General features: G+C 38.9%; 1 protein-coding gene across 6 annotated transcripts in view; it reads right to left on the bottom strand.

The window, feature by feature from the left end:
* Positions 1-16,024, bottom strand: part of PRIM2 (DNA primase subunit 2) — a 351,775-nt gene extending 335,751 nt beyond the window's left edge. For 5 of the 6 annotated variants that reach the window (XR_011530149.1, XM_070586357.1, XM_070586354.1 and 2 more), the window contains exons 1-5: positions 15,336-15,453; positions 14,430-14,591; positions 12,987-13,090; positions 10,196-10,275; positions 8,681-8,801 (exon numbers count right to left, since the gene is read on the bottom strand). Coding sequence is in view for 5 of the 6 variants with exons in the window: in XM_070586357.1 (XP_070442458.1) it covers positions 8,681-8,801; positions 10,196-10,275; positions 12,987-13,090; positions 14,430-14,583 (459 nt within the window). In the remaining variant the exon portion in view is untranslated. Of the gene's footprint in view, positions 1-8,680; positions 8,802-10,195; positions 10,276-12,986; positions 13,091-14,429; positions 14,592-15,335 lie in introns of all 6 variants that reach the window. The other variant, XM_008517711.2, reaches the window with a different exon arrangement.
* Positions 16,025-17,817: the final 1,793 nt, after the last annotated feature.

Here is a 17,817-nt window from a genome sequence, read left to right as displayed (position 1 = left end):
ATACAGGAATGGTTTTCCCACCAGGCCCCTGAAATGCTTTCTCACTCTATCTTCCAGGAATCCCCATCAGCTAAAAACACTTGATCAAGTTTCACATTCTACAGTGTTTGTTTCGAAAACAAAAGGCATGGTGTCTTTCACACTCTACACACCTCCACCCAAGGTTCTGATAGGAACTCTAGGAGGATGACCACCATCCTATCCCCCTCACTGAGAATCACTGAACTAAAAAAACCAGAACAGTCACACAAAAAGTCAAAGCTACTGTTCCTTTTAGAAACACTGGGGCGGCATCCCACGTAAAAAAGATAGAGGAAGATTGGCAAAGCTGTTAGCTCAGGGCAAATCTTCCTCAAGCAACAAGAGGAAGATTGGCAACAGATGTTAGCTCAGGGCCAATCTTCCTCACAAAAAAAAACCCAACCATAACTGCCAACACACTTGTTACAAATACGCATATGTTTCCCACAAATTCCTGTCTCCTAAAATAAAAAGACCCAAAATAGATTTTTTTCAATAGCAAGAGAACGAGCATGTTTTTGTCATCCTCCTTACCCTGAGTTCCTCGGGGGCAACATGATATAGCCCCAATGGATGCTGGGGTACAATGGGTTTGCACTACAGCTGAGGAACACTGAGAATCTTCTCTTGTATAGCAAGCAGTAAGCAACCCTCTATATACCAGGAAGGCACTATCTCATCTCTCAATGTTGTTTGCTAAAAACACAGCTGTGAAAAACTGCCTGCGTAAAGAGCGGTCATCACCATGCATTCTCAACACACCCAGCAAGACGTGTAGAGCAGGAGAAACCCCCAGAGGAGTGTTCTTCCCAACACTGATATGTGCTGGAGGGGAAAATCAAACTCAACAGTACAACACCAGAGCCTGCACTGTTAATCTTATTGATAAAACACATTCAAAAAATTTAACTTTGCTCCCTAAATTTAAAACTGTGATTACTGAGGTCATTGCAGCTCCTGGTTAAACACGGCAAACTAAACACAAGTAATTATTTCCATTACTTCCCAATGAAATAAAAATGACAATGAAAGTATAAAAAGAAAATAAACCACAAAGGGCAAACAAAATAGTGGAAGAGAGAGGGCAACATGTTTTTGAAAAGTGGATGAAAGTGTGTTAACTGATTTAGAAGAGAAGAGGAAGCTACAACTTAAATCCCTGGAGAAAGGAACACTGAAAAGAAGATAGCCAATACAACCTCAGAGAGGAGAAAGAGGCATCATATAGGGGCTGGCCCCATGGCCGAGTGGTTAAGTTCATGCACTCTGCTTCCGTGACCCAGGGTTTTGCTGGTTTGGATCCTGGGCACGGACACGGCACCATTCATCAGGCCATGCTGAGGCAGCATCCCAGGTGCCACAAGTAGAAGGACCCACAGCTGAAATATATAACTATGCACTGTGGGGCTTTGGGGAGAAAGAAGGAAAAATGTAAAAATCTTTAAGAAAAAGAAAAGCAGCACCATATACAAAAGATAAAAGATGCAAGTCAAGGAATGCAAAAAAATTAAGAACAGTCACCATAGTGAACAGTAGGCCCTGGCTCTCTGATGCAAGAACATCAACACTAAGACATAAATCCCTGTGGAAAGAGATTGGATGCTTCCTCTGAAATAATGACTTTGGCAGAGACTAACCAACAACCAAATTTTTTTTTAAAGCAATTGAATAACTAAATAAGTATCTCATACACTTGCATGTGCACATAAACCTGAATATTCCAATCCACTTTTTAGTATCTCAATCTTAAAATAAACAAATAGCCGAGGATCACTAGACATTCCAGGAAAATATTCAACATGGAAGACTATTTACAACAGATGAACTAAATGAAGGAATGTGAGGTAAACAGACAATGAAAGGAGCTAAAGAACATAATAATGTTCAAGAGAAAAGAGAAGACATTATATTCATGAAACAAAAACAGAAGGCTATAAAAAGGTGAACCAGAAATGGCTGTTAGAAATTAAAAACAGGAGAGTAGACAAAAAATTAAACAGAAAATCTAGAAAACAGTTGAAGTGTTACAGAAAATAAAACAAAAAGAGATCAAGATTGGATACCAGGACAAAAAAGAAAATAAGAGGACCAATCCAGGAGGTCCAAATTCTAACAGGGAATTATAAGAGAGAACATAAAAAACAGAAGGGAGGGAATTATCAAAACAATGACAAAAAGAAATTTCCTAAACAGAAGAACCCAAGTCTTCATATTAAAAGGACCCACCAAGCTGCCATTCCAATAAATGAAAAAAGATTCAGACATCACCATGAAATTTCACACGACCAGGCTGGAAGTGGGAGCACCAAAGTATACAAAGTAAGATGCAAAGAATCAGAAATCAAAATGGAATCGGACATCTCAAGAGCAACTCTGGAAGCTAAAAGGTCATGTGGCAATACCTTCAAAATCCTCACAAGAGGGGCCAGCCCCATGGCCAAGTGGTGGGGTTTGTACACTCCGCTTCAGCGGCCCAGGGTTTCGCCGGTTCCAATCCTGGGTGCGGACATGGTGCCGCTCATTGGGCCACGCTGAGGCAGCATCCCACATGCCACAACTAGAAGGACCCACAACTAAAAATATACTATGTACCGGGGGCTTTGGGGAGAAAAAGGAAAAATAAAATCTAAAAAAAAAAATCCTCACAAGAAATTATTCCCATCCTTGAACTGCATCCCAAAGCAAAAGTCACTAAAGTGTCACAGTATGATAAGGACATCTTTACACAACCCAGAACTCAAAATATTTACCTTGTTGATGTACGAAGATATAATTTGTTTGACAATAATAGCACAATGGTGGGGGAGGGAACACAGCTATACAAGAGCAAAGGTTTTGTACAGTATTAAAGTTAATTTAGTGTTAATCCAAACTTGACTGTTTTAAGATAAAAATATTAATTGCAATTCCTACGAAAACCACAAAGAAAATAATTCAAAAAATACAAGAAAATAAACAAATGGCAAGGGAATTAAAATGGTACACTAGAAAACATCTAACACAAAAGAAGGCAGTAACGAAGAAAGAGAAGAACAAAAGAAACACAAAATATATAGAAAATAAATAGTGAGATGGCAGACATAAATCCTATCTTATCAGTAATTACACTAAATATAGATGGATGAAACACTCCAATCAAAAGGCAGAGACTGGGAGAAGGGACTAAAAAAAACACGATCCAACTATATGCTATCTACTACTAGAGACACACTTTAGTTCAAAGATACAAACAGATTGAAAGTAAAAGGATAGAAAAAGATATACCAGACAAACAACAAACATCAAAGATCTGAAATAGCTATCCTAATATCAGATAAAATAGGCTTTAAAACAAAAAATGTTACTAGAGATAAGGTGGTACATTTCATAATGATAAAAGGGTCAATCCATCAAGAAGATATAACAATTACAGACATACAAGCACCTAAACACAGAGCCCCAAAATACATGAAGCAAAAACTGACATAACTGAAGACAGAAATAGACAATGCAACAATAATAGTTGAAGACTTCGATACGCTACTTTCAATAATGGATAGAACAAATAGGCAGAAGATCAACAAGGAAACAAAAGACTTGAAAAACACTATAGACCAATTAGACCTAACAGACTATATATGTAAAGAACACTCCAACCAAAAGTAGCAGATATGCATTCTTCACAAGAACACATGGAACATTCTCCATGAGAGACCACATGCTAGTCCGCAAAATAAGACTCAATAATTTTAAAAGGATTGAAGTCACACAAAATATGTTCTCAGACTAAAATGGAATTAAATTGAAAATGAGAAGAAAGTGTAGGAAATACCAAAAATATGTAGAAATTAAACAACACACTCCTAATAACCAATATGTCAAATAAGAAACAAGAAAATACTTTGAAATGAATGAACATGAAACACAACACACCAAAATTCATGGGATGCATCTAAAGCAGTGCTCAGTGGGAAATTTATAGCTGTAAATGCCTATGTTCAAAAAGAAAAACACCTCAAATCAGTAACTTAAACTTCCACCTTAAGAAACCAGAAGAGAAGAGCAAACTAAACCCCAAAGCAGGTAGAAGAAAGGAATTATTAAAAATTAAAAACTGATAATAAAAACAGCAGATGTTAAAAGAATAAGGAACAGAAAAGCAATAGAGAAAATCAACAAAACCAAAAGTTAGTTATTTAAAAAGATAAAATTGACAAACCTCCACCTAAATGACCAAAAAAAGGGAAGAGAAGATTTAAATTAGTAAAATCAGGAATGAAAGAGAGGACATCATTACCAACATCATAGAAATAAAAAGGACTAGAAGGGAATATTATGAACAACTGTATACATCAATTAGACAACTTAAATGAAATGGGCAAATTCCTAGAAAACAGGAATTACCAAAAAGGAATCAAGAAAAAATAGAAAATTTAAATAGATCTATAACAAGTAAAGAGAATGAATTAGTAATTTTAAAACACCCTCCAAAGAGAAGCCTACACCCAGACAGATTCACTAGTAAATTTTACCAAACGTTCAAAGAAGAATTAACACCAACCCTTCACAACCTCCTCCAAAAAATAGAAGAAACACTTCCCAAATTATCCTAAGAAACCAACATTACCCTGATACCAAAAACAAAGACATCAAAAGAAAACTACAGACTAATATCCTTTATCAGTAAACACAAAAATCCTCCACAAAATACTAGCAAATTAAATCCAGCAACACATAAAATGATCATACAGTATGACCAAGAGGGATTTATCCCAGCAATGTCTCAGCAAGGTTGGTTTAACATCCAAACATCAATTAATGTAAGACAACACATTAATAAAATAAAGGACAAAATCTTACAATCATTACAACAGATGCAGAAAAAGCATCGAACAAAATCCAACACCCTCTCATGATGAAAATCCTCAACCAAAATTAGAAGGGAATTCCCCTCAATCTGATAAAGGGCATCAATAAAAAACCCACAGCTAACATCACATGTCTTGGTAAAAGACTAAATGCTCTTCCTCTAAAATCAGGAACAAGACAAGGATGTCCACTATTGGCAGTTCTATTCACCACTGTACTAGAGATGCTAGCTAGGGAAATGAGGCAAAAATAAAGAAATAAAACGCAACCAGATTGGAAATTAAGGAGTAAGATTATCTCTATCTGTAAGAGACATAATCTCCTAAGGAATCCACTAAAAACTACCAGAACTAATAAACAAGTTCCATAAGGTTGAAAGAGTGGTAAGACAATTCAATGAGGAAAGAATAGCCATTTCAACAAACGATGCTGGGACAACTGGATATCCACATGCAAAAGAATGAAGTCGGACCCCTACTTCACACCATACACAGAAATTAACTCAAAATGGACCACAGACCTAAATGTAAGAACTTAAACTATAAAACTTAGCAAAAACCATAGGAGTAAACCTACATGACCATTAGGCAAAGCATTCTTAGATCCAACACCAAAAGCACAAGTGACAAAAGAAAAACACAAATTACACTTCATCTAAATTAAAAACTTCTGTGTTGCAAATGATACCATGAAGAAAAGGAAATGAAAATCCTCAGAATGGGAAAAAAATATGTGTAAATCATATATCTTATAATAGATTTGTATCCAGAATATGTAAAGAATTCTTTTGGTGGGGGATGAGGTGAGGAAGATTCTCCCTGAGCCAACATCCACTGCAAATCCTTCTCTTTTTTTGTTTTTGAGGAAGTTTAGCCCTGAGCTAACATCTGTGCCAGTCTTCCTCTATTTCGCATGTAGGATAACTCCACAGCATGGCCAATGAGTGGAGTAAGTCCACGCCTAGGATCCAAACCCATGAACCCCAAGCCGCCAAAGCAGAGCACATGGAACTTTAACCACTTGACCACATGGCCAGCCCCCAGAATATGTCAAGACTTCTTAACACTCAACAATTAAAACAACTAAAAAATGCACAAAGGATTTGAATAGACATTTCTCCAAAGAAGATACACAACCAACCAATAAGCACATGAAAAGATGTTCAACATCATTGGTCATTAGGGAAAAGCAAATCAAACCACAGCGTCATGTCATTTCACACCCACTAAAACAGCTATATTCAAAAAACAGACAGTAGTGATCATTGGTGAGAATGAGAGAAAATGAAATCCTCACACACTGGTAAGACATATAATGGCGCAGCCACTGGGAAAACAGCTTGGCGACTCCTCAAAAGTTTAAACACAGAAATGATTATCCTATGACCTAGTAATCCCACTCCCAGGTATATACTCCCAGGTATATGTGTAAGAAATGAAAAGATGTCTACACAAAAACTTGTACACAAATATTCTCTACAATATGTCGAAATACTAGAACAAGGAATAAATAGCAGCACTATTCATAAAAGCCAAAATGTGGAAACATCCCAAATCTCCATCAACTGCTGAATAGAGAAATAAAATATTATTTGACAATAAAAAGAAATGAAGTACTGATATACGCTACAACACGGATAAAACTTTTTAAAAAATGCTAAGTGAAAGAAGCCAGTAACAAAAACCACAAGTTATATGATCCCATTTATACGAAATGTCCAGAACATGCAAATTCAGAGACAGAAAGTAGATTGGTGGTTGCCAAGGGATGAGAGAGGGAGAAATGGAGAGTGACGACTAATGGGTATTGGTTTCTTTTTTAGGGTATTGAAAATGTCCTAAAATTAGACAGTGGTGATGGCTGCACAACTCTGTGATTACACTAAAAACCAATGAATTGTACATTTTAAAAGGGTGAATTTCAAGGTATGTGAATTCTACCTCAACAAAGCTATTATAAAAAGATTATACTTATAATCTCGCTTATACATGGAATCTAATAAAGCCAAATTCATAGAAGCAGAGATTAGAATAGCGGTTGCCAGGAGATTGGGGGGAGGAGGGGCAGGAAATGAGAGTTGTTGGTCAAAGGGACAAACCTCAGTTATGAGAGGAATAAGTTCTGGGGATGTAACGTACAGCATGGTGACTAGAGTTAACAATACTGCATACTTGAAAGTTGCTATGAGAGTAAATCTTAAATTTTCTTACCATAAGAACAACTAAACGGTAATTATATGAGGTGAAGGATGTGTTAACTAACCTAATTGTGGTCAACGTTTCACAATATATTTGTGAATCAAATCATCACGTTGTGTATCTTAAACTTACTCAATGTTCTATGTCAATTATATCTCAATGAAGCTAGGGAAAAAAGACATACCATATGATACTATTTATATAAAGTTCAAAAACAGGCAGAATTGATTTAGGATATTACAAGTCAGGACGGTGGTTCCTTTCAGGTGGGAGACAGGAGGCAGTGAACGGGAGGAGACACAGGGTGCACAGGGTGACAGCAATGCTCTACTTCCTAACCGTGGTGACGTTCACTTTGTGATACTTCACAGAGCTGTACAGTTATGATTTGTGTACTTTTCTGTAGATGTTATACTTCAATAAAACAGTTTTTTAAAAGGAAAGAAACTTGGTTTTTGCTTAAAAAGATTATACTTGACAATATGTTGAGACACTAGAATAAAGAATAACTCTTCTCAAGGACACTTTTCCTCTAATCATTTCAACAGCAAAAAATAAACTCTTTAATATGAAAGGATAAATTAACTGTAACGGATATTGGCAGTAATGGACTTCACTAAGGAGGAAAGTGGAAAATACACGCGGTCAGTCTGTTCGGGTCAGATGGTCCCCGGCTTCACACTTTTCTATGCCTAAGCAGATGGTATTTAGGAGCCTCACGGGGCTCTTAGGAGAAGTGAGAGGAACTGAGGAAAGTGCCTCCCCAGGACATAACAGACACTAAATGTCTACCACGTGTTTCCTTCCCTTCAGGTCGCATCCCTCCCCAACTCAGTAACCCACAGTGTTTCTTGCTACAGCAGGTACACTTCCACTTCTCAGACAGGTCGAGGTCTTTCACCTACTCCAAATTCTACTTTATTTTATTTGGCCTCAAGTCACCCATAACACCAAAAGAGTCTCAAATAGTCCTACTACCATCCGACTGCTCAAAAATAAAAATATAATTTTCTATCAAAACAAAATTTTTCTACCTTCCCACTGCAGCACAGATCCACTTAAAAGACGTAAATTCTATTTCCAACCACAATACTCATCCCTGCTAAATATATCCCAGACATTTCTTCCTTTTATATAATTACAATATGACGATCATTCATATTTGTCTACAAAATTGTTTTTTTAAACTACTCAGATTTTTACTGACAACTGACTTTTAAAATAAAGTATTACCCCCTCTAAACTTCATTATTGGAAATAAGTACTACCACTTCTCTGTTTCTTTAATACACTATTAGCTTTATATTTTTGGCCTAGAAGATTCTGATTAAAGATGAACTTTTATAAACTAAACCTTCTTGTGCTTTCACAAATCATGTATTTAATAAACAACCAAGTGTGAGGCTTTGGCGCCATGGAGCCCCTTTTCTTCTAGTCATGGAAAAGGAAACGTTCATTGTTGTGCAAAGCCAGTAGCTACTCATTCAGGCAGGGACTTAGGAAGAAAATGTAAACAGAACAAACTCCACTCCACGCATCGATACCAGCACTTAAGGCAACAGGGCGGGATGAATGGTGAAAACAATTGGAAATGACTACAAAAATATACTTACAGCCTCAAAATGCAAGTGGCTATCCTGTAAGAAACTTTGAATTTTGTCCTTGGGTAAAATACTGAATCGAAAGCGAAGGAGATCCATTTCTTGTTGAATGAACCAGCGTCTAAGATCTTCACTGAAATAGAGACAAGGAAATAAGAAGTATAAATGAAAAGTCCAGTGATTATTTACAAAGTCCACTAATTATTAAATCCAAGAAATTTTCATGAAGCAATATTCAAACATGAGCAAGATGCCAAGAGACAGAAGTTAAAAGCATACAAGTCCTCTCTTATGATAAAGAGAATAGGAACACCACACACCACAATCTTCCAGGGATGTACTGAATATGGGGGAGAGAAGTGTTACGAACATGAAATTAAAAGAATTACATATAGAATACTTGCAGTCCTGCAGCATTATTATCAAACAATATAAAACAAAATAGTTTATTGCATTTAATGTAACTGCAAAATAGTCATTTACATTAGAAATGAGGTATTCGTTCAGACTAAGGTGGTTCCATCAACGCCACATAAACACCAAATTATTTAAAGGTAACTTTACCTCTGAATAGACTATGATCAGATAAACTTTGCAAAGTAACTTTGCTTACAGATTTATAGTTTATAATTTCACAAAATTTAATATGCAGAAGTATACTTCAATTTTTAAAAGTCAACATACAAATATATTAACTTACAAGACCAATACATAATGGGCATTACTGTTGTTACAAAATAATTATGCTACTGCATGTAAAATATGATTTAGCTTTTTTTCCAAAGTGACTTTCAAAGATTGTCAGCAATTCATACTGTATAAATTGTATATGCTTTTTCACAAAAGAAAAACTCTAAAACCAAAGTGGTCAATAGTTCTTCAGTTATTATCTTGAGATAGTAAACAATTCGAGATTCTCATCTGGCAAGCCAAATAATAAAAAGAAACATAATAATAAGAATGCTATTTAGCCAAAATTAATACAGGGAAAAAAAAACAAAGTTAAAAAAAAAAGCAACTAACTTTTTCCCCCTCTGGGTGGCACTATTGACTTATAAGAAACCAACGACTACAGGAAAACATCTTAATCTAATGGGCACTAGCCCATACCTCTCAACTTCTAAAAACCTGTACTGAATTCAAGTGGGTGTTTGATTCATTATTTATATTTATTATTATATTATGTTTATTATTATAAATAGTACCACATTTTTCTGGGAAAAAAGTATTAAAAGTCTTTCTTCCTAATGACATCCCCTCCAATTTTACATCCCACATGAAGAGTCTCTCCCATAAAGTTAAAAAGTGTTTCAACAGGCAAAATTTTCAATAAAAATTTTTTTCAATATTTTTTAGTAAATAACTTGTTTCAAACAATTTGCTGCAACAGTGTTCAACCCACGAGCCACTGGTTTCTGATGTTATTCTGAGTTTCCCCATGTTCAGTACAGGCCATGTCAGCTTCCCACGCACCAATTCATAACTCAAGTACCAGATCTGATGGTGGGCGTGTGAATGTGTACTCACGACTGGCAATAAGCAAGGCGCAAGATAAAGTGAGAAATATGATCTTTTCTTCGTGGTTCGTATTCATCTTCCAGGCTTTCCTTAAAAATAAAAGCATATGAATAAAATAAATGCATTGGAATGGTAAGAGGTGTGAAGAAATACTGAGTCAGCATAAGCCAATAGTAAGATAAGTTTCAAAAACACAAATTTCATGATATGTTTTCCAGGATAATTATCATTTTCCTAAAGTCAGAAACCAGGTGAAACCGAGAACTGAAGTGATCTCAACAAAACCTCCTGGGTTTGGACCCCACTATTTTCTTCCCATCAACTCCTCCTCTCTTAACTTTCTTATCCAGCCTATACCCAGGGTACTCACATCTTCAACCACTTACAGCCAACTCTCAACTGTTTTCATTTCAACCATTTGGCAAAACGTAGATTCTAAATATATCTACAGCTACACTCTGCAATCCTGTCCCCCAAATGCTGAGAACCTCTAGGAAAAAAATACATAATTATAGGAATCTGGAATATTAAAAATTCACAGCCTCTAACTTCAACTGGACATTTCCAACACCAAAGAATCCTTATTCAAGTTCGACACAGTAAGAACAAACATTCTTGACCACTTACAAGGTCCCAGGCACTGTTACAAGCAGTTTTAATCTATTAACCCATTTACTCCTTTAAAAGAAAACCGTATGAGATAGACACTACTATATCCCTATTTTAAAGATGAGGACACTGAGGCACAGAGAAGTTATATAATTAGTTCAAGGTCACAAAGCTTGTAAGTAGCGGAGCTGGGATCTGACACCTATCATCTTTCTCCTTCTTAGGAAAGCTGTTTCAGTCTTCACTGGATGACCCAAGCTCCCTACCATATCACCTTTCTCTTCTCTCTCAAGAGATGACTTCATCTACTTTACAGACAATAGAGGCCACCAGGCCAACTCCCTCAGCTCCGAGCTTCTGCAACCACATGTTATATTGCCTTCCCTTCCATCTTTGTGGACAAAGCCTCTCCCCTTTCTCCTACACAAAGCTAATCCCTACACCTAAACCCTGCAACCCATCTGCTCTTGCCTCCTAAGGACCTTGATTTATCAAATGCTCTCTCAAAGTATCTCCAAGCTCCCCTGCTCTTCTTCCTCTTCTAGAACTTTCTGCTCAGCTTATAAACATGTTTAAGTATCTCCTTTCATATATGTGTGTGTGTGTATCTTCTCTTTTCCCTACAAATTCTTCTATCTTCAAACCTATTTCTCCCCTGTGTTTTCGGCTAAACATCTTAAACAAGTACATATTCCGTTCCCATCTCTCTCCTCCAAACACTGCCATTTTTCTGGCTTCTACTTCTATCTAAAAGGCCCCACCCAGATGATAAATTAGAGGATTCTGCACAACTCATCTTATACGACCTACCCTAAGCTTCTGAAATTGTGCGGTGAAGAGTACAATCATGGAGACAAAATGTACAGATTTGAATCTTGGCTCCACCATTTACCATCTTCTGAGCTTGGGCAAGTTACTTAACCTATCAATGACTCAGTTTCCTCGTCTGCAAAACAGGGATGACAACAGTACCTGCCTCATAAGACTGTTGTCTGGATTACAGAGGTTAATATATATAATGCACTTGGAATAAACTCTGGGACATAGTAAGCACAATATGAATGTCTGCTGTTGCTGTTCCTATGGTATCCTTATTTATATCATGATCACTATTATTAAACTCCAGCCTTCCTTGGCTGCCATGACACTATTATCCTGGCTGATCTCCCACCTCTCAGGCAGCTCCTTCTCAATCTCCTTCTCAGAATCCTCCAATTCCACTTCACCTTAAATATTGGTATTCCTCATATCCTGTCCTCCATCATCTTTTCTCACTCAAATATTTTCCTAGGGTGCTCTCACCTACTCCTGATGATCCCAACCTTCCTCTTAAATCTATACTCCCACTCCAGATGTCTCCTAAGTCCAGACCTGTATGCATATCCAACTGTCCACTAGACATCACCACAGGCACCTCAAATTGATGTCTACAACTAAACTCAACATGTTCCTGCTAAGACTTGCTTCTCTGCCTGTATATCACATCTCAGAACATTCCCACCATCCACCTAGTTGTCCTAGCCAGAAACCTGCTGTCATTCATAACTCTTCTCCCTGCAATGGGTCACTAAAATCTTTTCATTCTACCTTCTTGAATCAGTCCTCTTCTATCCACTTAATTCACTTTCATCATTTCCACGGTCCTAACTGGTTTCCTCCTACCAAACATGACCCTGTCAATCTGCTGTTGGCAGTCATTTTCCCAAAATAAAAATCTGATCACATCCATCAAGATGCAGTTCCGGCAGGACCTCTTCTGGGAAGCCTTTCCAAACCACCACTATCTGAGCTGGGTAACTATATGTGCCCTTGGAGTTCCTGGAGCACACATCTCCTAACAGCAGTCATCATCCTGTATTGCACAGGGCACATGTGGCAATGTCTGGGGACATCTACTGGGTAGAAGCCAGAGATGCTACTGAGCATCCTACAATGCACAGGACAGTCCCTGCACCAAGGAATTATCAGGCCCCAAACTTCGATGGTCCCAAGGTTGAGAAATGCGGTCATATTATAATCTTCTGACTACATGTCAATCACCCCTAGTAGACAGCAGGTACCTTCAGGCAGAGTCTATGCTCTATTAGTCTTTTCTAAAGCCCTGGGTCTAATACAAGACCCTTCTCACAACTGATATTCAGTACGTGAATACATATAAACAAAAAGAACATTTCTTTCCTCTTTTACTTACTCTGTAGGAAAACTTGAGCCTTCGAATCTCAGCCTCCAGCTTACTCTGGTATAGCTCTGTCCCTTTCACATAGCTCACACCAAGATTTTCAACTGATTTTAGCACTAGAAAATATTTTAAAAACAGAAGAAAGGAAAAAATACATAAAAGTAAGATAATTTTTAAAAACTAAATCCAAGACAAACAAAATCTATGGATAGCAATTCCATAATTACTTCTGTATAAAAGACAAGTTGTAATAGTTTTATTTTATGCAAGTACATTACATAAATTATAGATGTTTATAAGAGGCTAATTTCCATCCATGTGCAGAAAACACCCACCTCCCACAGCATAATCTACTACCAGGGATTCTCAACAAGAGGGAGAAAGGGCAGGGGGACAATCACGGCTGTAGGGAGCCACCCGTGTTGAGGAATGCAAAACTGTGTCGGTGTGGAAAAAAGATTAAACACCCCTTGTCTGCATCCCTCATGTGCAGCTGCTAGGCAGTCTGCATCATTTACTCTGCACCGACTCATCAGAAGAAGAGACAGCCCTTCCTTTCCTGATGAAACAGAGAAGGAGAAGACACAAGAGAGAAGCAGGGGCCTCCAATCACCCCAGTAAAGCATTCTGAATAGATGCTACACACTGTCCAAGGTTCCTAAAGCCCCTAGTCAATCCTTCCTCAGGTGAATTCTTCCTCCATCAATATGAAAAGAGGCATTTTTAAATTCGAGAATGAAAACCTCTAGAAGGAACCCTAAACATAAACTCATGTCCCACAAGTGCTATTATTTCTGTTTCAGTTCATGCCAAGCTCATTGCTTTCTTCCACCAACACACAGAGGATAAGGAGGCTTAAGTACAGTAGCGACATCCTTCTCACACCCCAACATTGTGCCATTAGCTTAGCACAAAATGCCCTTGGTTATCCAGACTTCTCCATCTACCCCGAACTTGTCACTGTTCCCACAAATGACATTCTCTCTCATGCCTCCAAGCCTTCGTATAGTTGGGAAAAACCCTTCTCTTCTCTGTTAAGAAATTTCTACTCATCCTTCAAGGTCCAGATCACATTTCAACTTCTCTAAGAGGTCTTACTTAATCAGACTAAGTCAGTCACTCCCACTTCTATGTTTCAATAGCACTACTATTTACCTCCACTAGAGTACTTAAAATACTAAATTATGATTATACTTTTGAATGTCTGTCTCCATGTACTAGAATATAACTTCCACAAAGGTGAGAATTACATTATTCATCTCGAAATCCCTGCCACCTAGAATAGTAGCACTCAATAAACATGCACAGTCAATAAATGAATGAACAGCAAATCTCCAATAATTATTTGTTGAATGAATTCCTGAATGGAAGAAATAAATTACCCACACTCGTTCCAACAAAGTATAAGTGAGGTTCTCAAGAGGATATATAAATTCTAGTACAAATCTCACTCACATTTAAGTCTATCGATAGCCAAGTTTTCAAACTCTATCAATGATATGTTCTCAGAAGGCGGCTGCAAGTAAAACTGAAGGCTATGAGGGTAGGAAGCCTTCCTCTGGTCACCTATCAACCACGGTTTCCTCCGCTTTACTCCAGAAAACTCCATCTTGTTACCTAGTAAGGAAGCACATAAAATGGTTAAAATGATGGAAGGTGGAGGTGAAAAGAAAACAAACAAAAAAAATAACTCCACATGCACAGAAAACAAAACTGAAGTTGAAGGGAATGCACAAAACGTTGACAGTGGTTATCCCTGGGTGTTGTCTTTCTGTATTTTCCAGATTTTCTACAATACACCCGTAACAATTTGGTAATGGGGCGATAGGAAGAGGTGTGTGCTAGGGAAGATGCAGGTGGTGGTCCTTTCAGCAACATGAATGGCAGGTGATGTCGCCTGCTCACTATAGGTCTGTGTGCCACCGTCCTTAGATCTCTGCGGTCTCGAGAGTTAAGATGAGGTTTTACACGGGCTGCAGTCCCCAACTCGGAGGAAAACGCGGCAGGTTCGGGCTAGATAGACTTAATGGACCGGGTCCAGTTACTTACTTCCTATCTGATAACCCTGGGAAACAGAACAACTGTCTTCCGAATCCAGTCTTTCGGAACTCCTTTTAGGGAGCATACACAAGTTCTTTCTAAAAATTTCCACCCTGATCCTCCCGCACCCTCCTCCTCTATCAACTCACTGGCACCTGCACCTCTGCCCTAAACAACCAACCAAACCACCCAAGACCCTCACCCCCGCCAGGGCAACCCTTCCGCTGCAACCGCCCGCAAAGCGCTCTCCCTTTTCTCTCAACGTGCAAGCCTCACCACCAGGATTACTGTCCGTCCTAAACCCGCCGGAGTTTCTCTTACCCGCAACCACAGCAAACTCGACAACACACAACGCCTGACAGCCGCCTTCCCGAGTGGCGGGAGATTTCTTATAGAACCGGAAACGGAAGCGGCTGGCCCGCAAGTCCCGCCCGCTGACCTTCCGTCCCCCAACCCCCGCGCGGGTGGTGCGCATGCTCAGTGGGCGCTCCAGGGAGTCAGGAGCGTTTCATCCGCCTTTCCAGCTTAAGATTTTTTAAACGCGACTGTTTTTGCTTCCAAATTTTAAGATGCACCTCCTGTATGTGGAGTCGGTAGATTTTACAGTTGAAACTGGCGCGCTGGAATGCTAGCGGCAAAACTTCCCCACGCCCAAGAGTGAACCAACATAACTCGCTTTGGGACCGTTAACGAAGATGCGCTAAATTGAAAATAGGGCGCTTTCGGCCGCGGGGCTGGCGCTCATCACTTTCGATCTGGGGAGGGAATGGACTGAGAATAGGCCTTTGTTGCACCCGGCTTAGTATTAGGGACTCTGTTTTTGCTTGCTTAATCTTTCAGCGGCCGTATAAGGTGGGACGTATTACCCCCATTTTAGAGACGAGAAAACAGAAACTAAAAGATCCTTGTTAGTTCGCCCATCTATGTACAATACATATTTTGTTTTTTCTCTAGGACAGCGAGCCGTATGAGGACGGACTTTACCTTCAGCCCACTTCCCTCTCCCCCCTGCAGTCCTCGCGCATGGTAGGCACCCAGCAAACTATCTGGAATGAACTAGAATGAATGAATGCACACATGCAGAAATCGTTCCGGGGTTACAGGAATCAGAAGAGATCAGGCTCCGAGGGAAGCAGCAGGAGCTGTCGAAGAAACGGAGAGCGCCGGGGACAGAGTGGACCTCGGACTGCAGACTCAGAAGCGGCGGGTCCGAGCCTCGCCCGCTGTCCGACCGGTCTGTAGGGTTTTCAGGAGCTGGAATAAACTTCACTGAGGCCTCTAGGAGGCGTGTCTCACTTAGAAAAGTGGCCGAGGAAGGCTCCGGTAAAGTTAGTCATTGGAGTGAAGAGCGCTTTGAAATGTTCACGTTTTTAGAAAAGCAAAGTATATGGAAACAGTATCAAGCTTCAAAGCACCTACCCAGCAGGACCAAACTGTGGCTGGCGCTGAGTCTGCACGAGGACGTGTTCTAAGCGATTTACAAATCAATTCATTTTGTTCTCATAACCATAGGAGGTAGGTTCCATTATTAACCCATTTTACAGATAAGGAAACTGTGGAACAGAGAAGTTCAGTGACCTCAAAGATCGCATAGGAAGTGATAGAGCCAGGTTCAAAGTCAGGGAGACTGTCTCCAGCAGCACAGTGCTCACCACCACGCTGTACGAATTCCCTAATATGACAGCAGTGCCTCACCTGAGTTTCTTCCTCTATCAGACCCGATCCAAAGAAGTCACCGGAAAGCATGAGAGCTGCCTGGATCACAGACCGCAAGAACATTTACAAGAGTATTTGGCTGATCTCTGGATAGGGAAGGAATTTAAAGATAAATTACAAAGAAATCTAAAGATTTGACTATAAAAACAAAATTGTGCATCTAAAAAAGTCACAAAATTTTTTGCAGTCATCAAACTGGGGGAAAGGTTCACCATAAATATAATATCAAAAAGGCTAATACCGTCAAGATGTAAAGAACTTACGTAAATTAATTAGGAAAACATCCTAAGACAAATTGAAAAATGGGAAAAGAACAGCAACAGATAACTCATAGACAAAATAACTAATGATAAAGTATGGAAAAAAAATGTTTATCATTGGCAGCAAAGAAATTTTCCCCCACAAAATTGGTAATGACTTTACAATGAAAATACTCAATGTTGGGCAAAGTACAGTACGCTGGACTCACGTAGGAACTGCTGGTGGTGCAGTTTGGGTCACTCCTGCACTGTGAAGTGTTTTCTGTATCCAGAGGCAATTGCGACACGAATCTACATATCACAGTACTAATAATGCACAATAATGTTACACATTAGTAGCCATATTTGGTAAAGCATGCCAGCTGTTTCACGTATTTGTTTCATCAACAAAAATGGATTGACACAATGCTCAGCTGTGGCAACCAAGATACATATAAATTAAAGACCCCAACCTCACAATCAGGGGGAGGAAAACACATATAAACATGTAACTTTTACTTCTACTCGACCATAATCATCTCAAAAACAGAGACCACTGTGTCATTCATCTTTGCAACATCAGTGTCTGGCACTCCGAGGGCCCTCAACAAATATTTATTTTACTGAATTGATGTAAAATGTGAGAGATGTATGAAAAAAGTGATGGGTTCAGCTTGACGTTCAACAGATGGTTTGAATCAAATGTGACTGCAACCTATAAAACTTCAAGTCCTCGTCTGAAAACTTCATACACATTCCTTCCAGAATGACTTGGCTCCCCAGTTTAGCTGTAATAAAGCACAGAGTACCTTCTCTGATGGAGTTTCCATGACTCATCACTGCTCAAT

The sequence above is a fragment of the Equus przewalskii genome, chromosome 19 (assembly GCF_037783145.1).
Source record: "Equus przewalskii isolate Varuska chromosome 19, EquPr2, whole genome shotgun sequence".
NCBI classification, from domain to species: Eukaryota; Metazoa; Chordata; class Mammalia; order Perissodactyla; family Equidae; genus Equus; species Equus przewalskii.
The sequence above is the reverse complement of the archived record's forward strand: the minus strand, read 5'-3'. Positions and strand labels throughout refer to the sequence as shown.